The 25824-nt window shown below is 40.8% G+C and overlaps 1 protein-coding gene across 3 annotated transcripts in view; it reads left to right on the plus strand.

Annotated features, from left to right (window-relative positions):
- FRAS1 (Fraser extracellular matrix complex subunit 1) overlaps positions 1–25824 on the plus strand; it is a 463649-nt gene that overhangs the window by 188988 nt on the left and 248837 nt on the right. For all 3 annotated transcript variants that reach the window (XM_061192401.1, XM_061192399.1, XM_061192400.1), the window contains exons 5-9: positions 10014–10173; positions 11917–12050; positions 19808–19891; positions 21582–21683; positions 21983–22174. In XM_061192401.1, the coding sequence (XP_061048384.1) occupies positions 10014–10173; positions 11917–12050; positions 19808–19891; positions 21582–21683; positions 21983–22174 (672 nt within the window). The remainder of the gene's footprint in view (positions 1–10013; positions 10174–11916; positions 12051–19807; positions 19892–21581; positions 21684–21982; positions 22175–25824) is intronic.

The following is a 25824-nucleotide window of genomic DNA, read 5'->3' on the forward strand; positions in this document are numbered from 1 at the left end:
GGCTTGTATTGCTATAAACTTCCCTCTTAGAACTGCTTTTGCTGCATCCCATAGGTTTTGGATCGTCGTGTCTCCATTGTCATTTGTTTCTAGGTATTTTTTGATTTCCCCTTTGATTTCTTCAGTGATCACTTCGTTATTAAGTAGTGTATTGTGTAGCCTCCATGTGTTTGTATTTTTTACAGATCTTTTCCTGTAATTGATATCTAGTCTCATAGCGTTGTGGTCGGAAAAGATACTTGATACGATTTCAATTTTTTAAAATTTACCAAGGCTTGATTTGTGACCCAAGATATGATCTATCCTGGAGAATGTTCCATGAGCACTTGAGAAAAATGTGTATTCTGTTGTTTTTGGGTGGAATGTCCTATAAATATCAATTAAGTCCATCTTGTTTAATGTATCATTTAAAGCTTGTGTTTCCTTATTTATTTTCATTTTGGATGATCTGTCCATTGGTGAAAGTGGGGTGTTAAAGTCCCCTACTATGATTGTGTTACTGTCGATTTCCCCTTTTATGGCTGTTAGTATTTGCCTTATGTATTGAGGTGCTCCTATGTTGGGTGCATAAATATTTACAATTGTTATACCTTCCTCTTGGATTGATCCCTTGATCATTATATAGTGTCCTTCTTTATCTCTTGTAATAGTCTTTATTTTAAAGTCTATTTTGTCTGATATGAGAATTGCTACTCCAGCTTTCTTTTGATTTCCATTTGCATGGAATATCTTTTTCCATCCCCTCACTTTCAGTCTGTATGTGTCTCTAGGTCTGAAGTGGGTCTCTTGTAGACAGCATATACATGGGTCTTGTTTTTGTATCCATCAGCCAGTCTGTGTCTTTTGGTGGGAGCATTTAATCCATTTACATTTAAGGTAATTATCGATATGTATTTTCCTATTCCCATTTTCTTAAATGTTTTGGGTTTGTTATTGTAGGTGTTTTCCTTCTCTTGTGTTTCTTGCCTAGAGAAGTTCCTTTAGCATTTGTTGTAAAGCTGGTTTGGTGGTGCTGAACTCTCTCAGCTTTTGCTTGTCTGTAAAGGTTTTAATTTCTCCATCAAATCTGAATGAGATCCTTGCTGGGTAGAGTAATCTTGGTTGTAGGTTTTTCTCCTTCATCACTTTAAGTATATCCTGCCACTCCCTTCTGGCTTGCAGAGTTTCTGCTGAAAGATCAGCTGTTAACCTTATGGGGATGCCCTTGTGTGTTATTTGTTGTTTTTCCCTTGCTGCTTTTAATATGTTTTCTTTATATTTAATTTTTGATAGTTTGATTAATATGTGTCTTGGTGTGTTTCTCCTTGGATTTATCCTGTATGGGACTTTCTGTGCTTCCAGGACTTGATTAACTATTTCCTTTCCCATATTAGGGAAGTTTTCAACTATAATCTCTTCAAATATTTTCTCAGTCCCTTTCTTTTTCTCTTCTTCTTCTGGGACCCCTATAATTCGAATGTTGGTGCGTTTAATGTTGTCCCAGAGGTCTCTGAGACTGTCCTCAGTTCTTTTCATTCTTTTTTCTTTATTCTGCTCTGCAGTAGTTCCTTCCACCATTTTATCTTCCAGGTCACTTATCCATTCTTCTGCCTCAGTTATTCTGCTATTGATCCCATCTAGAGTATTTTTAATTTCATTTATTGTACTTTTCATCGTTGCTTGGTTCCTCTTTAGTTCTTCTACGTCCTTGTTAAATGTTTCTTGCATTTTGTCTATTCTATTTCCAAGATTTTGGATCATCCTTACTATCATTATTCTGAATTCTTTTTCAGGTAGACTACCTATTTCCTCTTCATTTGTTAGGTCTTTTGTGTTTTGACCCTGCTCCTTCATCTGCTGTGTGTTTTTCTGTCATCTCATTTTGCTTATCTTACTGTGTTTGGGGTCTCCTTTTCACAGGCTGCAGGTTCGTAGTTCCCGTTGTTTTTGGTATCTGTCCCCGGTGGCTAAGGTTGGTTCAGTGGGTTGTGTAGGTTTCCTGGTGGAGGGACTAGTGCCTGTGTTCTGGTGGATGAGGCTGGATCTTGTCTTTCTGGTGGGCACGTCCACGTCTGGTGGTGTGTTTTGGGGTGTCTGTGGCCTTATTATGATTTTAGGCAGCCTCTCTGTTAATGGATGGGGCTGTGTTCCTGTCTTGCTAGTTGTTTGGCATAGGGTGTCCAGCAATGTAGCTTGCTGGTCATTGAGTGAAGCTGGGTCTTGATGTTGAGATGGAGATCTCTGAGAGATTTCTGCCGTTTGGTATTACGTGGAGCTGGGAGGTCTCTTGTGGACCAGTGTCCTGAAGTTGGCTCTCCCACCTCAGAGGCACAGCCCTGATGCCTGGCTGGAGCACCAAGAGCCTTTCATCCACACGGCTCAGAATAAAAGGGAGAAAAAAATAGAAAGAAAGAAAGAAAGAGGATAAAATAAAATAAAATAAAGGTATTATAATAAAAAATAAGAAAAAAAATTATTAAGAATAAATTTATTAAGAAAAAAATTTTTTAATTTTTTAAAATAGATTTATTAATTTTTTATAATAAAAAATAAGAAAAAAATCATTAAGAAAAAAATTTATTAAGAAAAAAATTTTTTTTAATTTTTTAAAATAAAAAATATGAAAAATCTTATTAAAAATTTTTTCTTAATTTTTTAAAAATAGAAAATAAGGAAAAAATTATTAAGAAAACATTTATTAGGGAAAAAAAATTTTTAAGTAAAAAAAAAAAACAAAAACGGACGGACCTAACCCTAGGACTAACGGTGAGAGCAAAGCTATACAGACAAAATCTCACCCAGAAGCATACACATATACACTCACAAAAAAAGGAAAAGGGGAAAAATTAATATATCCTGCTCCCAAAGTCCACCTCCTAAATTTGGGATGATTCGTTGTCTATTCAGGTATTCAACAGATGCAGGCACATCAAGTTGTTTGTGGAGCTTTAATCCGCTGCTTCTGAGGCTGCTGGGAGAGATTTCCCTTTCTCTTCTTTGTTCGTACAGCTCCCGGGGTTCAGCTTTGGATTTGGCCCCGCCTCTGCAAGTAGGTCGCCTGAGGGCGTCTGTTCCCTGCCCAGACAGAACGGGGTTAAAGGAGCAGCTGATTCGGGGGCTCTGGCTCAGCCAGGCCGGGGGGAGGGAGCGGTACGGAGGAGGCGGGGCGAGCCTGCGGCGGCAGAAGCCGGCGTGACGTTGCAGCAGCCTGAGGCGCGCCGTGCGCTCTCCCGGGGAAGTTGTCCCCGGATCACGGGAGCCTGGCTGTGGCGGGCTGCACTGGCTCCCGGAAGGGGCGGTGTGGAGAGTGACCTGTGCTCACACACAGGCTTTTTGGTGGCAGCAGCAGCAGCCTTAGTGTCTCATGCCCGTCTCTGGGGTCTGCGCTGATAACCGCGGCTCGCCCCCACCTCTGGGGTCCGCGCTGATAGCCGCGGCTCGCACCCGTCTCTGGAGTTCATTTAAGCGGCGCTCTGGATCCCCTCTCCTTGCGCGCCGCGAAACAAAGAGGCAAGAAAAAGTCTCTTGCGTCTTCGGCAGCTGCAGACTTTTTCTCGGGCTCCCTCCCAGCTAGCTGTGGTGCGCTAGCCCCTTCAGGCTGTGTTCACGCCGCCAACCCCAGTCCTCTCCCTGCGATCCGACCGAAGCCCGAGCCTCAGCTCCCAGCCCCCGCCCGCCCCGGTGGGTGAGCAGACAATCCTCTCGGGCTGGTGAGCACTGCTCGACGCCGATCCTCTGTGCGGGAATCTCTCCGCTTTGCCCTCCGCACCCCTGTGGCTGCGCTCTCCTCCGTGGCTCTGAAGCTTCCCCCCTCTGCCACCCGCAGTCTCTTCCCGCGAAGGGGCTTCCTAGTGTGTGGAAACCTTTCCTCCTTCACGGCTCCCTCCCACAGGTGCAGGTCCCGTCCCTATTCTTTTGTCTCTGTTATATATATTTCTTTTTTCTTTTGCCCTACCCAAGTACGTGGGGATTTTCTTGCCTTTTGGGAGGTCTGACGTCTTCTGCCAGCGTTCAGTGGGTGTTCTGTAGGAGCAGTTCCACGTGTAGATGTATTTCTACTGTATCTGTGGGAAGGAAGGTGATCTCCGCGTCTTACTCTTCCGCCATCTTCGTGACATCTTCTTTATCCATTCATCTCTTGATGGACACTAGGTTGCTTCCATATCTTGGCTATTACAAATAATGTTCCAGTGAACATTGGGGTGCATATATCTTTTTGAATTAGTGTTTTTGTTTTCTTCAGATAAATACTCAGAAGTGGAATTACTGGATCATATGGTAGTTCTATTTTTAATTTTTCCTCAAAAATTAAATCTCCATACTGTTTTCCAAGTGACTATATCAATTTACATTCCCACCAACATTGCATGTGGGTTCCCTTTTCTTTACATCCTTGCCAACACTTGTTATTTCTTGTCTTTTTGATATTAGCCATTCTGACAGGTATGAGGTGATATCTCACTGTGGTTTTGATTTGTATTTCCCTGATAACTAGTGGTGACTAGTGATGTTGAGCATCTTTTCGTGGTCCTGTTGGCCATCTTTATGTCATCTTTGGAAAAATGAATATTCAGGTCCTCTGCCCATTTTTTAATTGGACTTTTTTTTTAATTGAGTTGTATGTGTTCTTTTTATATTTTGGATATTAACCCCTTACAGATGTATCATTTGCAAATATTTTCTCCCATTCAGTGGGCTGCCTTTTCGTTTTGTGGAGGTTTCCTTCACTGTGCAAACGCTTTTTAGTTTGATGTAGCCCCATTTGTTTATTTTTGCTTTTGTTTCCCTTGCCTGAGGAGACAGAACAAAAAAATATTGCTAAGACCCATGCCAAAGAGCGTACAACCTATGTTTTCTTCTAGGAGTTTTATGATTTCAGGTCTTATATTTAAGTCTCTAATCCATTTTGAGTTTATTTTTGTATATGGTATAAGAAAATGGTATAGTTTCATTCTTTTACATGTAGCTGTCCAGTTTTTCCAGCATCACTTATTGAAGAGGTCATCCTTTCTCTATTGTATATTCTTGCCTTCTTTGTTGTAGATTAATTGACCACAAGTGGTGACCTTATTTCTGGGCTCTCTATTCTGTTCCACTGACCTATGTGTCTGTTTTTATGCCAGCCCCATACTGTTTTGCTTACTATAGCTTTGTAGTATAGTTTGAAATCAGGGAGTGTGATACTGCCAGCTTTGTTCTTCTTACTCAAGATGGCTTCAGCTATTTGGAGTCTTATGTGGTTCCATACAAATTTTAGAACTATTTGTTACAGTTCTGTGAACAATACCCTGAGTATTTTGATAGAGATTGAGTTGAATCTGTAGATTACTTTGGGTAATATGAACATTCTAACAATATTAATTCTTCCATAGCATGAGCACAGCATACCTTTCCATTTCTCTTTCAATTTTTTTCATTGATGTCTTTTAGTTTTTAGAGTACAGGACATTCACTTCCTTAGTTAAATTTATTCCTAGGTATTTTATTCTTTTTGATGCAATTGTAAATTGGATTGTTTTCTTTATTATTATGTAATGACCACATTTATTTTTTTATTGTAGTCTTTGTTTTAAAGTCTGTTTTGTCTGATCAGAGTAGTGCTACTCCAGCTTTCTTTTCATTTCCATTTGCATGGAATATCTTTTTCTATCCTTTCCCTTTCAGGCTATGTGTGTTTTTAGATCTGAAGTGAGTTTCTTGAATGCAGCATATAAATGGGTCTTTTTTTTTAATCTATTCACTCTATGTCTTTTGATTGAAGCATTTATTCCATTTACATTTAAAGTGATTATTGGTAAGTATGTACTTGTTGCTATTTAGTTAATTGTTTTCTGGTTATTTTGGGTACTTCTTTGTTCCTTTCTTCTTCTTTTAGTCTCCTCCCTTGTAGTTTGATGAGTTTCTTTCTATTTTTTGTGTATCTATTGTAGATTTTTGGTTTGTGGTTACATTAAGGTTCATATATATTGATTGACATATATATATATATGGCTGTTGGTTTTAAGCTGATAGTTACTTAAGTTTGAACACATTCTAAAGGCACTACGTTTTTACTCCCCCCCACATGTTTTATGTTTTTAATGTCATGTTTTACATCTTTTTACTTTGTATATTCCTTAACTACTAATTGTATTTTTAGTTGATTTTACAATTTTTGCTTTTCAAATTTTACTTGCTTTTTCAATAGTTGATACATTACCTTTACTATATATTTGCCTTTACCAGTGAGATTTTTTTTTGTTCATATATTTTCATATTTCTAGTTATGACCTTTTCTTCTCTGCTTAAAGAAGACCCTTTAACACTTCTTGTAAGGTCAGTTTAGTGGTGATGAAATCTTAGTTTTTGCTTGTCTGGGAAGCTCTTTATCTTGCCTTCAATTCCGAATGATAGCCTTGCTGGGCAGAGTATTCTTGGTTATAAGTTTTTTTTCCTTTCAGCACTTTAAATATATCATTCTACTCCCTTATGGCCTGCAAAGTTTCTGCTGAAAAATCAGTTGATAGCCTTATGGAATTTCCCTTGAATATTATGCATAGTATTCCTCTTGCTGCCTTTGAAATTCTCTCTCTGTCTTTTGCCTTATTAATCATGATGTGTCTTGGTGTGGGTCTCTTTGGGTTCATCTTCTTTGGGACTATTTCCTTCCCCATGTTAGGGAAGTTTACAGCCATTATTTCTTCAAATAAGTTTTCTGCCCCTTTCTTTCTCTCTCCTCCTTCTGAGATCCTGATAATGCAAATGTTAGTATGCTTGATATTGTCTCAGAGGTTCCTTAAACTATCCTCATTTTTTAAAATTCTTTTTTTTTTCTTTGTGCTGTAATGATTGAGTGATTTCCATTAGTCTGTCTTCCATGTTGCTTATATATTCTTTTGTAACATCTAATCTGCTCTTGATTCCCTCTAGCATATTTTTCCTTTTAATTATTGTATTCTTCAGTTCTGATTGTTTCTTTTTTTATATTTTCTATCTCTTTGTTGAAGTTTTCACTGTGTTCTACCATTCTTCTCCTAATTTCTATAAGCATCTTTATAACCATTGCTTTGAATTCTTTATTAGGTAAATTACTTATCTTTATTTCATTGGAGTTGTTTTTCCTGGGGTTTTATCTCGTTCTTTCTTTTGGAACAAATTCTTCTCTTTTCTCATTTGTTTGATTTTCTGGGTTTGCTTCTGTGAATTAGGTGAAACAGTTATCTCTCCTGGTCTTAAAGGTGTGGCCTTGTGTAGAATTGTTCCTATGTAGATTTTGTGTGCCAGGTGACCTTGGCAGTTGGGACTGGAGCAGGATGGCAGGGGTGGGTTTTAGGGCATGTCAGGCAGGGCTGGGGCCTCCCTGGCAAGATGCCTGGAACTGAAGTGGACACTGGCCAAGGCTTTCCTGGGCTGGATTGGGGTTGCTACCTTGGTGGCATGGCTAGAGGTGGAGTGGGCACAGGCTGGATGGTGCGCTGGGGCCACCTTGGCAGGCCGGCTAGAGGGCCAGGTTCTTTTCAAACCACTGCCTCTGTGCTGGGACTCAGAGAGAATGAGTTTGTGCATAAGCCCTTTAAGAGGGGAGTCTTGGTTTCCCATAGCTCTCTGGCTTTCCCCAATGTAAGTCCCACAGGTTTTCAAATCCAGTTATGGGGTCTCATCTTCCTGGTGCAGGTCTCAGGGCTGTGGTGCCCAATGTGGGGCTGGAACTCCTCACTTCTTAGGGAGGTCCTCCAAGTTTGTGATATTCATTTGGCTTTTGAGTTTCCTGCCAGGGGTATGGGGTTACCTCCTACCCATCTCAATGAGGTTTCTTTCTTTATATCCTTAATTGTAGAAGAGCTGTTCTGCTACTCTGCAGGTTGTTCTTAGAGAGAGTTGTTGTTCTATATGTAGTTGTAATTTTGGTGCCTCCATGGGAGGAAGTGAGCTCAGAATCTTCCTGCTCTACCATCTTGATCTTGCCTCCAGTCTTTTCTTATTGCTTGTAAATGATTTTATATAGTGGAGTATAATTCTAATTAATATAATTTGCTGTTTTTAAAAATCAGTTTGTCATTTTCCTTTTAAATTTTTTTTATAATGTATATTTGACAGACTTTTAAAATTTTAACTCATCAGAACCTATTAAGTTTTCTCTTACAATTTCTTCCTTTGCTTTTATGCTTAGACATTTCAAAGCGTAAAGGTCAATTGCCTGCTATCTTTTATTAGCCAATAGTTTATTAGCAAATTGTGGACTTGCCCATTTATATGCTACACTAAATTTGAAATTTTATATTTAATTATAGAAGAAGTAAAAATTGATAGGAGAGGACTTGGCCTTGGCATCCAAATCTGTTGCCGTGATCACAGTCAGCCCATAGGTGTGAAAAGGAGTAGGAAGACCATGGACTCATGCAGTGGAGAGAAGGGAGAGGATTGAGCACCTCCTACTTGCCACTCCCCTTGCTGGCTCTTTAACAACTGCCTCGTTTAACCTTTACAATAACCAAGTGCACGAGATATCGTCATACCATTTAAGTTTTCTAGACCAGGAAGCTGAGATCTAGAAAGATTACATCACTCTCATAGTCCCCAAGGCAGGGAGGGCTGAGCCTGGATCTGAGAACATGCATGCATCCAAGGAAATCCTTGGTTCATCCAACTCAGTGCATTCCTTGCATTTCTGCCCTCTTGTACTCCCAGTAAGTCCACCTAAAGAAAGTAATTTTCATGATGGTAAGGTGAGGACTTGGTTCCCAAATAATTGGATGACCGTGACTACCTATTACTATTATTGTTACAATAATAGCACAGGTTATTAGTAATTCCAAAATATCAGACTTGGCATGCTTGCAACCTGGCAGCAATTTGCAGAATAAAGGGGCAGTGACTTGTTTAAGTAAGACAGAGTCCTTTTGTGTTTGAGAGAGGTGAATAATTATTCTGGATGCTGGCTTGAGGAGAAGCAAGAGGATGTTTATTTTCTATGCTTCTCAGTGATACAGTTGAAATCCCCAGATTATATTTAGATGACTGAGCACTGGGTGTGTGTGATGTTTTTAATAGAAGTCTATATATGATTTGTGCTGAATCAGATATCATCATATGCTACATTAAATAGAGGCAAAGGAATACGATACTTAAGAAAATGTTATAAGAGGAAAACTTTATGGATTAAACTCATTTTTTTTCATACATTTTTAAAAAGGCCACCATCATTCCACTCTGCCATTGAGAACATAATGTATTTTGACAGCTACTTCCCCAAGCAATCAACATACTTGTAGCTTTTTACATTCAGGGTTTACCCCTGCCCTCACTCTGCATCACATCTGAAGAGTGGCTCATTTAGATACTTTTGGTGCTTAGTAAATCATATAACTCAAAACATAGATCTGTTAGATCACCGATACAGTGCCAGCTTTGGGAATGTTGTATCCCAGCCTAAAGTGGGCTAGGGACATTCTGTGTGTGTAGATGCACACCCTCGCCAAGAATTAGTTTGCTCTACAATTTGGACCAGGTGCCTCCTGCTGGCTATGACAGGTTCCCTGGGACCATAAGATCACTGGAACGGGAGAGAGAGAAAGAGGGGTGGGGGGAGGGAGAGAGAGAGAGAGAACACAAATATGGGAACTCATCAGGGTAAAAAGTAAAGGCCAAAAAAAAAGCGTAATACAGAGTGAGAGCTATATTGAAAATAATATAACTATTATAAAGAATTCAGTAGATATACGTGTATGTGTGCATATTTTACTTTGGTCTTCATAGAATTTTTTAAATGATGGGATTGGGGTCATTTTTATTTTATTTTTGTGCTTTTCTGAAATTTTCAAATGTAAAATTTTAGGGGTAAAAAAGGAAAAATACAACTCAATTTTAAAATTGGTCTCTGACTTGGAATATTGCAAACCCTGGTCTCAGCCTTGCAAGCCTAGAGCCTTCTTCCATCTCTCCTGAGCTCCATCCTTCATTTGTTTAAGAGAAGGCTTGTTTCTGTTTGGTCAAATGAAAGCCTATATTCTGACAATAATTTTCTTTTCTTTTTTTTTTTTTTCCCTAACGCACAGCATGGGACAGAGTGGGCCTCCTCCCCATGCAGTGTGTGCTCTTGCACTCATGGGGAAGTCCGATGCACCTCCCGACCATGCCCACCACTGTTGTGTGGACACCAGGAGCTGGAATTCATCCCTGAAGGAAGCTGCTGCCCAGTCTGTGTGGGCCCTGGGAGTGAGTATGAGCTTGTAGAGAGAGACCTTCTTTGCCTTTGAGGTTTACCTGGTGACATCCCAACTCTTCTCTTTCTTGCTCAGTGTGGTACAAAGATCCCTAACCCCATTCCTTATTGGAACCGAGATGTAGCCTTGCACATGGCAGAAGCGATGTTGCAGAGACTGAGCTCCATTCCAAACTTGAGATTCTGAGACTCTCTGATTTATTATTTTGCCTTGGCCAGATGCAATCCCTCTGTGTTCATAGCTCCTAAGAAGGAAAGGGAGGAAGGACAAGACCCTTTGCTGTGATTGCATAAGGCCAAGGTATTAATAGTTCCTCCTGCCTCTCGGTGGAGAGAAGAAAGAACAAATCAGTTCTCCATGTAGTAACACTACCACTAATTCTGCTGGCTGGTCTTTCAGTTGACATAACATCTTTCTCCAAAACACACCAAGTAGGAAGCAGGTATTTCATTTGTCTTTATGGCCTCTTTGCTGTGGAGATTATCCTGCCTGCAAACCAAGGCATGGCTCAGCAAGCCAAGGGCGTGCTTCCAGGCCCTCTCCTTAGAATCCATGCTTGGACCACGTACCCTTTTATTACATTTTAGGGATATATGTCCCTTTCCATTTTTATAATTAAGTAGTGTTTGCTTCACGATAAATATGAATTATTGTCATTCCTGTATTATATTCTCTCCTGGTGTATAATAGCTAAAATTACTCTTTTTAAATAGCACCTGGAAGCTACACTCTATCCTTGCCTTTTCCCTTTAAAAAGACCTCTGGTTTCTTTCTGATTCCCAGTTATTCCATTCCTGGCAACTGTTTACCCTGGAGAACCCTTCTGGGGATTAAAAAGTAGGGTTAGGGAAGGATGAAAGTAGAATGCATTCCTCATGCATTTCAGATGTCATCCACCAGAAAAGGACGGGCAGCTGCTTTGGGCCAAATAACCCTACAAGTAAAAATACTCCAACAACAGAGTTTAGGGATGGGGTAGAGAGTGGGCTGTCTGGGTTTGTGGGCTCCTTTCTTACATTTTAGGGTGCTTTCTTGTTGGCTGTCCATGAGAAAGATCTATTGGGAACATTTTGCCTGGAGAGATTAGAAGATCAGCCAGCACCAACTCCGTAATTTACTGGGTGCATAATAAAAATGCAGGGCCCCTTGTTCAAAAAGCAGGGGGAAAAAGCTTTTATTTTCTTCCGTGGTTTTTGCAACCTGTCCTGTTTTTAATTTATTATTCATGTCACACTCCCTAAGGCACGGGGATATTTGCTGGGTGGGTAAGATCCCCCCAACAGGTAGCCTGGGTCCCCCCACTACTTGGTGCTTAGGGTACATGCACTCCCCAGGTACCCACACCCAGGTCCCTGCTATGGTTGGAGGGTGGCAGCTTTCACTGGGCATGGATTTGGGGTCAGGCTCCTGAGAACCCAGAAGGCAAGGAGGCAGCGGGGAAGTAGGGCCACGCATGAGTGAGACCCCAAACCCCTAGCACATGCTACCTGTCACACATGCTACCTGTCGCACATGCTACCTGTCGCACCAGACTTCACTTATGAAACTCAGAGAGAAAGTTAAGAACTCCATACAGTAACTGCAGAGCAATACCCCAAGAACGGGGCCCCGTTGTTCGCACCACGCCCCTGAGCACAGGGCCCTGTGTGACTGCACTGGCCGCACACGCATGCAGGCAGCCCTGGGATCAGCAAGTGCAATCCCCCCGGTAATCCTTATTGCTCTGACCTTCCAGAACCCTGTTCCTACGAAGGCCGTGTGTTTCAGGATGGCGAGGACTGGCCATTGAGTCGGTGCGCCAAGTGTGTGTGTAGAAACGGGGTCGCCCAGTGCTTCGCAGCTCAGTGTCATCCTCTGTTTTGTAACCAGGTAAGGAAGACAGCCTCAGAATGGATCCCTCACAGACTGTTAACTTCACTCTTCAGGAACTTGGGAGTCTCTTCTGAGATTTTGTCAGGCAGACCTCGGAAGTACTGAGAACAAGAAGCAAAGGCTGTTTTATTTTCCTTATACTTTTGGAGACCACCCCTGAGAGATTTCTTTTACCCTTAGATGCTACAGATAGGTCTAATTACCAGCCATTTAGGCTAATTGTTACATAATGAAACTGAACCTTCATGGTACACATAAAGAAGCTGCCAAACTCTAGTTGCAGATGTTCCAAAAATGTGAAGCTAAACATCTGGAAAATTCAGTAAGATGACCAGGATTGTTATTGTTTTTCAATGCATAGGTATAGTCCGCTTTTTAAAGACGTATACATGTCTTTGAACCTGATTATCCAGATGTACCTTATTTAATTTTTATTAGATAATGATTCAAATTATCAAAGGATTTTCTCCAGGGAGGTTTAAAATAAGGGGACCTTGTTCTTCATTTAAAGCTGATCTGATTTTCAAAACATTAGGCTCTTCACACAGATTTACAATAGAAAATCAATTGCAAATAAATTTGGTGTACATGGTATTTTATAGTGTTTTCTTCTTCCAGTAGCTCCTATGGATGTTTCTTAGCAGTTGACAGATAACCATGGAAGGAGTTTGCCTCCAGTTGAAAAATAGCTCATTTTTTGATCTAAGAAAAAGCTGGAAGCCAACATTCAGTTGATACAGAGCAGTACTTTGTGTCAAATAAAACAAAATCAATAACATGGCACACTGTGACAATTGGGCAATATTTTTAAAGGCAGATAAAAGGCAATTAGGCAAGAAATGCTAAATGCCAAATAAAGGGAAAATGTATCAATTGAAAGACTAGATTGTATTACCCACACTACAGAAACTACTGCACACATGTCACACCTCTCAATTCATCACAAAGTCTTGTCCTAGCTTTCAGATTACAAATGAGCTTTTTGGTAGAGTTGCATAATATCTTACATTCAGAAGATATTGTAGTGTTGGGGCATTTTGATTTACACATTCCAGGCTTTAGTCCCCTTGTGTAAGAAGGTTAATTAAGCAGTTTGCCACCATTACAGTAAGGGAGGTGGGAGGATGGATAGAGGAAACACTCCATTGTGAACCTTCTGCTTTAAGTCTTTAAAAACTTAACCCTGACTGCATATCAGGGGTTAGCTTGGAATAATTGAAAGTAGTGGTTCCCATTCTAAAAAAACGTTAAAGATAAATTATAGCTTCAAACAGTACTCACTTACAGTTTGCATTGTTTAACTTAAAAAGATGAAATTTGTTGCCATACTTTAGAGCTAATTGCTATGCAAGCATTCTGAAGGCTTGGAAATAGATTGATCTTAATCACTCTTGCATCAAGTCTGTAGTTTTGCCTTGACATTAAAAAATACCCAACTGTCAGACTATTTAAACCATTTTTCTTGATTTAATATCACTATTAACCATTGGGTGTTCTGATGATATAAAGAGGTGCTGTAGAATTAGCGCCTTTGTTAGAAACATTCTCAGCGCCACCATCTGCCCATCACCATCCCCACACTGGGGGCATATATTATGTGCTAATCATTAATTTTAAGAGCTTTTAATTTGCGTAACAACCCTCTGAAGTAGGAGCTATTATTATCATCCCATGTTATAGTAGATAAAACTGAGATACGGAGTTTAAATAATTTGCTCAAGGTACCACAGTTATGAACTGTCATTGCTTCTAACCTAGGCAGTTATACATCACAACCTCAACAGACCACACCTGACATATTTTTAACCATTACACTATATTGCCTCCCAAAATGATGAGTTACATATCATTTATGTATAATAATAATCACAAAACGATAGTTGCTAACATCATTGAGCATGACTGCAAGCCTTTTATATGTGTTAACCCATTCATTTTTTAAAACTCATTCATTTAAAAAAGAACACAAGTTCATCAGAAGAAATGCATTTCCAGGTCTTGAGCTTTAGAAAAATTTGATTTTTAATATAAAGTGTTTTTTAAATTGTAAAAGGAATCTGTATTCATTAAGGAAAGTTTGCAAAAACCGGAAAAGCAGAAAAGAAAATAATCTTCCATATTTCCACCATTCCAAAAGATCACAATAGAATTTTTTTTGGAATTCATTCCAATTTTTTTGTAGGCAAATGTGGATATATTTGTTTGCCTAGTTATAATTAGATGTTAGGAGTTAGTGATTATCTCTGACAAAAGGAGAAATTCCTGTGTTCAAATAAGGGGTTGTTCCCTTAGTGGGTGATGTAAATTCATACTGAAATTGCTTGCCTTCAGCTTCTGTCCAGACGCCTTGTGAACAGAGCCCTAGCCCATCCACATTTTTGTAGGCTCATTAAAATGTTCAGTCTGATGAGAGTTCTTCCCGATACTATAATCACCAATATTTTTTTAAATAGATCTTTATTGGAGTATAATTGCTTCACAGTAAGTACCTTGTTAGTTTCTGTTGCACAACAAAGCGAATCAGCCATATGCATACACATGTCCCCATATCCCCTCCCTCTTGAGCCTCCCTCCCATCCTCCCTATCCCACCCCTCTAGGTCATCACAAAGCACCGAGCCAATCTCCCTGTGCTATGCTGCTGCTTCCCACCAGCCAACTATTTTACATTCGGTAGTGTATATACGTCGATGCTACTCTCACTTAGCCCCAGCTTCGCCCTCCCACCCCATGTCATCAAGTCCATTCTCTATGTCTACCTCTTTATTCCTGCCCTGCAACTAGGTTCATCAGTACCATTTTTTTTTTTTTTTTTAAGCCATGTATATGCGTTAGCGTACGGTATTTGTTTTTCTCTTTCTGACTTACTTCACTCTGTATGACAGACTCTAGGTCCATCCACCTCACTACAGATAACTCAATTTCGTTTCTTTTTATGGCTGAGTAATATTCCATTGTATATATGTGCCACATCTTCATCCATTCATCTGTTGATGGACAGTTAGGTTGGTTCCATGTCCTGGTTATTGTAAATAGTGCTGCAATGAACATTGTGGTGCATTTCTCTTTTTGAATTATGGTTTTCTCAGGGTATATTGCCCAGTAGTGGGATTGCTGGGTCATATGGTAGTTCTATTTTTAGTTTTTTAAGGAGCCTCCATACTGTTTTCCATAGTGGTTGTATCAATTTACATTCCCACCAACAGTGTAGGAGGGTTCCCTTTTCACCACACCCTTTCCAGCATTTATTGTTTCTAGCTTTTTTGATGATGGCCATTCTGACTGGTGGGAGGTGATACCTCATTGTAGTTTTGATTTGTATTTCTCTAATAATTAGTGATGTTGAGCAACTTTTCATGTGCCTCTTGGCCATCTGTATGTCTTCCTTGGTGAAATGTCTATTTAGGCCTTCTGCCCATTTTTTAACTGGATTGTTTGTTTTTTTGATATTGAGCTCCATGAGCTATTTGTATATTTTAGAGATTAATCCTTTGTCTGTTGTTTCATTTGCAAATATTTTCTCCTATCAATTTTTTTAATACTACAATTTTCCCATTCCCAATATTGATTAATCTAAGTGAATTGAACTTCATCTTCAGATTTTTTTTAAAAAGATAAAAATTGGTATGTCTTCTGAGCCACTAAGTGTTTGAGAATTATTTTCTATTTGCCTACATTCATGAAAGATAATTTGTAGGGGTCTAAAATTTAAGGAGATTATAATCTTTTCTCATATCAACCCTATAAACTCTGTTCCATTGAATTCTGGAGTTTAGTGCCATGGAGGAGTCTGAGGTTTTTCTGCTTTCTATTCTGTTATATTCAGCTAGTTTACTCTGTTGAATTCTTGCAGGATGTTTCTTCATCTTTATAATTAAAACATTTTCCCAGGATATTTCCAAGTGAGATGTCTTTTCACATAGTTTGCCTAGAATACTGTGAAGCCCTTTCAGTCTATATTCCAGGTGTGAAATGTTTTCTTTAGTTACGGCTTTGATTAGTCATGTCTGTTCCAATTATTCTCATTTCTTCAGAAACACCTATGATTCTTAGATTGCTCCCCTGCCTTCCCCCTCATTATTGGTCACTTTCTCTCTCATCATTTTCACTTTTCTGTCTTTCCTCTGCGTTATGGAGAGAGCTTCTTGAGTTTGTGTTTACTACCTCCAGTATTGATTTTAATTTGATGATTTTCCTTTAATTTTCTTTAATTCTTCCTTATTTCTCCTATCACTGGTTCATCTTTTTTTTTTAACCCCAATGCTTTTTCTTTCTTTATTGCTTCTTCCTTCTATTTAATAAAGACTGCATTTTCTTCTATCTTACTGAAGTTGCAAATGGCTTTTAAATCTTTTATTTTAGATCCTGCAGTACTTAGTTTCCAGAAATCTGTTCTTTCTGTGCATCTTCAGAATGTTATTACTTTCACTTGCTCTTTAGGGTTTTTCCCCCAAGTTCTTTTCTTTCTGTTTACTCAGCCTTGATCAAGAGAAATCTGTCCATACCCAGTGCTTGAATGCTGCAAGGGTAAGCAGCCTGCCCTTGGCTAATTCCCTTTCTTGGATCCATAGCCAGGTGCTAAGAAAGGTGCGTGTTTCCTCGACCAAGGGTCTGGCAGGTTTTCATTTAGTGTAGCTCTATTGTACTGAGGTCAGATCTTTTTCTCTCTCCACTGCCCAACCCTCTTACCTTTTGAATTCATGAAATGTAAAACTGTAATCCCCGATTTGCAAGGGTTCTCGCCATGTTTCTCGGTGACTGTGTGCTTTACATTTGGGTGTCTTCTTCCCCACTTTTCATCACTTCCTCCACCTCCCCCAACACACATACTTCCCACTCTTTTTGTTTTGTTTTCCTTTTTTTTACATTATGGGCTCTGATTAGACAGAAAGACGTCGAGGGAGTTGAAAGGCTAGGATGGCACTCTAATGGCTTCAAACTTCAGTGGCCGCACACTGAGGGAACAAACCCATGTTGTGTTTGATATTGGAAGGCAGAGAGTTGGGAAGAAATGATGGTTCTTATTTCTGTTTTGGTTTATAAAGCAAAGAAAGGCCACAGAAAGTCTTATGGTCAGTGGGACTTCCTCGGCAATGGTAGGAGGTTGGCTGTTCTATTTTTTGGTGGTAGAATTTTCATCTCATTTTTATATCTTCAGAGGTGTTATAGGAGAAGATATTTTGTCAAGAGCTGTGAGCCATAACATACTATAAACTTTGTCATAAGTATTTTTATTTAAGGAATATGGAAAACCATAATTAAATACAGTTGACCCTTGAGCAATGTGGTTCGAAATATGTGGGTCCACTTATATATGGATTTTTTTCAATAGTAAATAGTACAATACTACACGATCCATGGTTGGTTGAATCCACGGATGCGGAACCACAGATGTGGAGGAACCGTGGATACCTAGGGCTGACTATACATTATATTCGGATTTCCAACTGTGTGGAGGTCAGCTCCCCTAACCTCTGCATTGTTCAAGGGTCAACTTAATGGTGGTCCTACCCAAAATTGTAATGACGTTAATCATATATTATTTTGGTATTGAACTCCTGTGATCACTGAGGGTACCATATTAGACATGGGGTTGGCAAACTTTTTCTGGAAAGAGCCAGATAGTGAACATTTTCAGCTTTGTGTGACATATAGTTGGAACAACTACTCAACTCTGCCATTATAGCACAAAAACATCCATAGATAATACGTACATGAATGGATGCGGCTGCATTCCAATAAAAGTTTATGGAAATTGGTGGGGGCTGGATTTGGTCATCAGTCCCTAGCATACTAGCCCCTGGGTAGTCTATAGGTTTGGAAGGGCAAATCTACGAAGACCAGAATAGTAGGATCCAAGTGTATGATAGCAACAAAAATGTACAGCTAAAATGCCTTTCCCATTTCTCTAACCCACTTTGCTGCTCACCTTCTTCTTACTTGCCTCTCCCGTCCTGCTTATAAAACACCAGCCCAGATGGGATCTCAATTCTCAGTCAAGAAGTTCTCTCACGTAATGGGATATTTTCTCTTTAAATGCTTTTCCTCCCTGCCCTTTTTGGTCTCTATTTGTGAAGAAAGGTTTTGTTTCTGTCAATGAAATATATAATTAAGTATTGCCAGTAAGAATCGGAAACTTGATTTTCCTGTACCAGCCTCTACACGGGTAATTATCCGCCACCCATACCTCCCACTCTCCAGTTGACTCTGCCACTGTCCTTGGGTTTAGTCCATGCTGGTTAAGATAGATTCATACTACCTCTATATTTCTGTTCAAGATTTGTGATCATGACATTTGTCCCCTGTTTACTTAACGTTGTAAAAGTTCATTGTTTACTTCCATAAACTGACTGAATAGTGAGTATGACATCAGATATACCTTTATTTTTACTTCCTCACTGAAATTTCATTAAACTCAAGAGTTCTGAGGTCAAGAAATGCTCAATGACTTCAATGCATGTCCAATTTTCACACTCTATTGAACATCAGTGATCATAATATTTTTACAGAATTATAAATAAATAAGGTAACCTAAAGCAGAGAAAACAGTTGTCATGTGAATTCCAGTGATTCAGGTGTTTGAAATAAATTTCTATTAGATAGTAATGCATTAATCTAGCTGATCATATATAATTGGGTTAAAAAAGCCACGAAAGCATGACTGGAACTTTCCATGAAAAATTAAGGTTACTTGACACCCCCCTACACACATGCCCCAAAGTACACCAGCCTTCTTTTCTTGCCGAGTGAATTCCATAGCAACCATGATAATAAGGTCTCATTCTCTGCTTTTTGTAAGAGAAAGTGCAGCTAACTGTTCAGGAGGTATCTTCTGTATAAGATTTACCACTTCTTAGTCACTGAAACTTGGTTTATTCTAATCCTCCTTCTCTTAGCTTTAATTTGCCTACCTTCCTTCCATTCAAAAGGCTGTGGTGATGTTAAAGTGAGAAGCTGATTCTTTGGCATTAATGAGGAGATTGTTGCTGTGAAAATTCTTAGGGCAATGGTGACAAAGGGTCTAATATTCTGGGGGTGCAGGTGGTAGAGCTGAAACTGTAGGAATAAGGCAGTAGGGGGTTCTTTGGGCATCTAGTGTTTGTCACCCACATTTCTCTGCACTGGCTTATTCCTAGATATCTAGGGGCATGACTGATTTTTTTTTCATGTTAAGGACCTCATAATGCATATATATAAATGTGTGGATTCCCATAAAGATGCAAAAGAATAGTGAGGTAGTTTGTCAAGGGAGGGATACCTTCACTTTGAGATTAGCAGTGACTCAGCAGGAGGGTAAATGTTCTTAAGTGTTGAATGGTTGGTGCTCTGAAGTCCCTCTGCCAACCATTTACTATTACCAGCTCAGCTCTGTTACCTTGGACAAGTCACACAACCTCTCTGATCTTTACTTTTCTTGTTTGTGAAGGCAGGATAAGAGCATCTACTTTACAGAGTTGCGTAAAACACTTAAAACAGTACCTGGCAAACACGAAGTACTATTATTATTGTTATTAGTTGTGCTTTTGTTTGTTCTTAGAAGTGGATGGGACTTGAGGAATGTGCAAACTTCTTAAGAGTCACACTGCCCTGAAAAGTGCTAATTCTTATCAAAGCACCAGGTGACTAATAAACGAGAGGCAATTGCTGTTTCTGGATGCTTGAGGCACATGATTGAGCTGGCTGTGAGTGAAATTTTCCTACTGTTGTGGATTTTATTAACACCGCCTTTTGATGGCCTGTTTTTGGGGCATTAAGGATGAAACCGTAGTCCGAGTCCCTGGAAAATGTTGCCCACAGTGCTCTTCGCGATCCTGCTCTGCAGCTGGCCGAGTTTACGAGGTAAGCTCTGATGTGCCCCATGTAGGTGCTTTGACATCCATTCTTACACATCTGCCCTCTGCCCTTCTAACCACCATACCTCCCCCACCCACGTCTGACTCTTTGCCAGGATTAGTAACTCAGTTCATAAACAGCTTTTTTCTTCTCTTCATGGGAAGCCTTTGTGAAAATATTAAATCGGAGGGGATTAGAAATACAGAAGAATGCGCTGGCAGGCAGCACCTGGCTCATGAACCTTGGTGAACTTACTGTTCACACATCTTGAAGGGAAAAAAGACTGTCATTGGTTACTGTCAGCTTACACTTATGTTGGACGCTCTGGGAATGTCTGCCTGCTTTGGTTGGATTTTATGCACTGATATCCAGAGACAGTGTCCCCCTGCCTTACAGTGGGGTCGGGAGCATGGGGATGGAAGGTGAGAGAGGGAAAAGGGCAAGAAGCTGGGGGTGGTGGAGCCTGAAAACTTGAAAGTACTATTGGGGCAGTCTAGCTAACTACCCAACACATAGTAGGTACTAAATAAAAGTAAGTGCAACAAATTGAATGAATGAATGAATGAATGTTCTGACTTGGGAGTGCCCAGCTGAGCCAAAAGAAGGTTACATTATTTGAAAGCAAAGAATATATAAAAAAGTAACCCATCTGCTTCCCTTGTTTGCCCGTCATTCTAAGGAAAACCAAATAGAAATTGGGATTTTTGACTCTCAGTAGAGAATCTGGAACTGAGTATTAGGGGATGGATGACACAAATTCTAGATGGGTCCCTTGAAGTGTAAATGAAAATAACTAATGGGGAAAGGATTTTTGTATATACTAGATCTGTGCTGTCCAATACAGTAGCCACGTATGTGCTAGATTAATTTCTTCTGGAAGAGAGAGCCTCTATACCTGTTATGGTGTCCTTGGCTGCAAGCAACAGAAATGCTCCTCTAAAAGTAGCTAAAATGAAACATTTATTATCTCATATAACAAGAAGCCCAGAGGTGGGACAGTTGCAGGGTTGATCAATCCAGGTCTCAGTGATGTTGTCAAGGATTTTCACTCTTTTGATCTTTCCACCCTGCCATCCTCAGCATGTTGGCCTTTGCTTTCTGTCTTGTCACCTCATGTCCCAGTGTGGCTTCCACAGCTTCAGGCAGCGCGTCCTCAACCAATCATGACTAAAGCCTGGTGGAAGAAAGGGGTGGGCTTTTCTTCTTTTATGGGGGAGAAGAGTCTTTTCCTCAACCTCTGCTGCTCTAGCACACTTCCCATGAGGTCCCCTCGGTTGGGACTGGGACAAAGTCTGTGCACTGGCTGCAAGGGAAGCTGGGAATGTGAGTGCGTAGCAGTGAGAACTGGGTCTCCCAGCAAAGAAGAGCTAAAGAATGACCATCGAGTAGCCAGCAAACAGGGTCTTCCTATTAATCTTGTTGTTCCAGGCCCTCTGTGTGCCTGGCAGAGAGCAGGCCCTCAAGGCATCTGTGGAATGAATATAGTTGGATGAAAACGAATCCAAAGTTCTCTTTGGACATTTACTGACTTTTTTTCTTGGAGCTTCTTGCTGCCTAAATGATATTATTTCTCAGGAGTACATTCGATATGGCTCAGTTAAAAACTATGATAAAAAATTGTGTCATGTGCCTTGTGTTTCTACTTGATATATGTGACATTTGATTTTCCACTTTTTTGTTTCTTTTCTTCACTCAGCATGGTGAGCAGTGGAGTGAAAACGCCTGCACCACGTGTATATGTGACCGGGGTGAGGTCAGGTGCCACAAACAGGCCTGCCCTCCATTAAGATGCGAAAAGGTATTTGAGAGTGTGTAGCTTGATTTTCGAACCTTTATTTGGGGTCATTTAGGAAATGCATTTCTTAGTCCAGTGTGTCCTTTGAGGAAATCAAAAGTTTTTATGATGCTCAGAAGCAGGAAGGACCTGCTTCCCAGGAAGGAGGGGGAGGGGGAGGGGAACGTGCCTCAGCTGGGTTAGGTGGGGGAAGAAAACAGCACAGAAAGTTGGTGTTTTATATCCTTCTGCCCCATCAGGTGGGATGTTTTCGCGCCCTCCTGACCACTGCCCTTTCCCCGCCGTTCTCTCTGTTTCCTCAGGGTCAGAGAAGGGCTCAGCGTCATGGGCAATGCTGCGAGGACTGTGTGTCTCCTGCTGGAAGCTGCTCGCATGGGGGGCTTGTGCGGTACCAGGATGAAATATGGAAGGGCTTGGCCTGTGAGTTCTGCACATGTGACCGGGGCCAAGTGACCTGCCGGACTGGGGAGTGTGCCAAAGTGGAGTGTGCCCGGGTAAGGAACGAAGGCATCTCCGTTTGGACTGTAATGCTGTCTCCAGCGGGATGGGTGGTCCCTCACCTGTCCCTTCCCTCTCGGCAGCAGAGGGGACGACCAGGTTGAATGCTCAATTTCAAGGAGGCTTTTAGCCTGAGGATTCTGTGGTGTAAAGTAAATGCCACTCTCTGTTTAGACTGATTTGGAGCAGCCTCCTGGAGCTTTTAGCTCTCAGTGCGTCTGGTCAGATAGGAAGCCCTGAGCCAGAGCCATGGACTGGAAGGGATGACATGGGACATTAGCCTATCAGTCAGCGCAGCTGGGCCTCATCGCTCGTGGCTGCCCAGCTCGCTCTGGTCGTGAAACAGAGTCCGCAGGTGCTCCGGTGGCCCGGCTTCTGTTGCAGGCCCCACTGGCAGCGTTTAGCACAGAGGAGAGCCAACACCTAGAGGCTGCTCCTGTGAATCGGGAAAGAAAATGAAATGTGGTTTTTTTTTATTTTTTATTTTTTATTTATTTTTGGCTGTGTTGGGTCTTCGTTGCTGCATGTGGGCTTTCTCTAGTTGCGGCGAGCGAGGGCTACTCTTTGTTCCGGAGCGCGGGCTTCTCATTGCAGTGGCTTCTCTTGTTGGGGAGCATGGGCTCTAGGTGCACAGGCTTCAGTAGTTGTAGCACGTGGGCTCAGTAGTTGTGGCTCGTGGGCTCTAGAGCACAGGCTCAGTAGCTGTGGCCCACGGGCTTAGTTGCTCTGCGGCATGTGGGATCTTCCCGGACCAGGGATCGAACCTGTGTCCCCTGCATTGGCAGGCAGATTCTTAACCACTGAGCCACCAGGGAAGTCCCTGAAAAGTGTTTTTGTCTTTGTTTTTGTTTTAAAGAGACAGGGATGGAGACCTCATAAATAATTAACTCTGTTGACCTCTGTTGACTTCTGCTGTCTGCAGAATTTCTAGAATCTTCTAACAAGGTAGCCTCTGTTTGGACTATAGATGTATACTTTGGGGAGATGGCTTTTTTTCCCCTTTGCACCTGATTTTGATCTGCTGCACAACAACCTGCTTTTAAAGCTGTCTCCTTCTCCCTCGCCACTCCCATCTGCCCCACCAGTTTCCCGCGGGGTTGTGAACTTGAGTCGATGAGGGAAACTTGGAAGATCTGAAGCGCTGGGTGTCCGTGAAGGCATTTTTCTTTCTACTTCTCCCCCCACGTCTCAGCTCCTCTTAACACGGTTCCCGAAGAGGAACAGCCATTCAAACAGGGCTGTCAGCGACAGAGTTCTTTTTCATGTTGCCTTCTACTTCTATGTCTTGGTAGAGCTGAGACACATTTAGGTAAAGAGGGTCTTGCTTTTTGCAGATTTATTTCCCTCCACATGCCTTTTCTTTCTTTATGTCAGGGGAATCAGAATGGTTGGATGGAGATGAGAAAAACCCTAGTCAGGGCCCTTTTCTGTCTCCCTCGCTCTCGGGCTGAGGCTGAGCTTCCTGGCCTCGGCAGTCTGCCCAGAGGATGCTGGGTTATTTCCAAGGTTTTAATTTGTCTAATATCCCAGGGTTTATGGAAAATCTGGGAGAGGGATCTTGGTAGGGTGGGTCCTTTAGCCACCTATTTTCAGTCAGGTCTAAACAAAGAGTCTCAGGCACAGAAAATAATTTGACCCGCTATCCCCAGTGTAATACATTTCCAAGGACCTGCCAATCTTCCATGGCTCCTGCCTTTGGTAGCATAAGCCAGTTCCTGTCCTCTGTTCTTAGGAAAATGGGGAGCAGCTGCTTAAGTAAGTGGAAAGGGCCTCAGTATTCGCCAAGTCACCCCGTAGCACGATCTCGTCCCAACTCATCCTCCTCCCAGGCCTACCCATCTTCTCTTTTATGAATTGAGGACTTCTAATGCCTTTAGTCTATTTCTCCAGATCTTGAATCAACTAGCACATACCCATATTTTGTTTTAAGGCACTGGATTCTAAACTGGATACACTACCAGAGGTGAAATTTTAAGCAAAATTGAATCTTACACAAATATCCCTTAGCCTTCCTTCTGTGCCATACTTCTGTAAATAGCTCTGGCTAATGACCTTATGAAAGCCTGGGATACTAACTTCCTAACTTCTGCTTAGCTTGGAGATAAAAAGATGAATAAGGCACATTTTAATCTCAAGAGTTCCCAGGCTTTGGTGGAAGTCAGATAGCTAAACAAATTATAATCTGCAGTGGTATAAATGATTATGAATTAATATGAATTAAATGCATTAGGAGCACCTGGAGAAAATGACTAAATCTGCCAAGGGGAACAGTGAAAGTATGCTACTAGTATTTTTATTCAATTCTACCCTACTTTCTGCCTTTTCTAAAATATATCAAGATCATTTGATTTCTAATCTTGCATACCGAAGGTGGATTAAGTCTGAGTATGTCTACATCCACAAAGGTGCAGAAAAGTAAACCTCTAGAAAAAGAGGCAAAATTGTGCATCTGCACCATTGTAATAATTATTGCATTGTTATCAGCAGCAGTGTTCCGAATTGCACTGAAATCAGCAAACAGTTTTTCTTTGTTAAAAAAAGGAGAAAATGGCATGACCCTTGTCTTTGATATATAAAACCAAATTCCTGGACTTTGAAACATAAATAAATCAACAGTAGAATAGTGCAATATGGCGATTTCCATGTGTTTCTATATTTAGTATTATCTTTGAGCATGAATTCAGATGAAGAAGTCAATTTACTTTTTTTTTTTTAAAAAAGGACCTAGAATTCATGTATGAGGGATAAAGTGATGGGGGGATCAAAGCTTGTAGCAAAGTGCACGGAAGAGGGTAGGCATGCCGTAAATGTGAGGTGCCTTTCCTTTCTCCAGCAGCGGGAAATTCCCTCAAAAGAGTGTTTTCTTTTCCAGTGGGCAGGTTAGTGGAATAACAGTCTTTCGTCTGATGGATGAATGTTGGTGTGATTCAGTGGAGAGGGGTTAGCAAATTCCATCTGGCCTAAGCAGCAGAATCCTCTTAGAAAGAAAACGTTAGCTTTGTTTCACAAAGCAATTTTTCTCAAAGCCGAAGTCAGATGCTAATTAGAGCAAACTCCCCGCCACAGTGAACTGGATGCAGTTTGGGGCATCCAGATGTCTATAAATAGCAAATCTATTTAGAAATTCCTACCTCACCAAAACTGCATCCTTGTTCCCCAGGAGCAGGGCTTGCTGTTATTTACAGCAGCATTTGAAGACTCAGAAAAGCTACCTTTTTTGCCTTATCCGGGTGATGCAGGCTCCATTTTCAGTTTTGTCTGTAGGTATTGTAGCGGGCCCTCAAGAATCTCTCATGCATTTCGTCTTTAATAGAAGTACACATACTCTGTCTTGTTTCAAAACATTGTTTTAAGTGACTTAGATTACATGTTTATAAACCCCTTTATATGCTTTGAAAGCAAATTTCACTGTGTTTGTGGGCTAGGCCTTCACTACCAGCTGGTTTGTCACGTTTCTGCAAAACAGTTTATATGTAAATACGTCTGCTCCTTACAGCACACTATGCTCTCTGTTGGCCTCTGACTGGCATGAAATTTTGAGGGACAGTGATCTATCTAACTCCCTCCTTTTTGAAATAACTTTTCAGATACTATAAAAAGTTACAGTCATTCATATATTTTTGTGTTTCTTTTAAAAGTGATATTT

This window comes from Eubalaena glacialis, chromosome 5 (genome assembly GCF_028564815.1).
Source record: "Eubalaena glacialis isolate mEubGla1 chromosome 5, mEubGla1.1.hap2.+ XY, whole genome shotgun sequence".
In the NCBI taxonomy this organism is placed as follows: Eukaryota; Metazoa; Chordata; class Mammalia; order Artiodactyla; family Balaenidae; genus Eubalaena; species Eubalaena glacialis.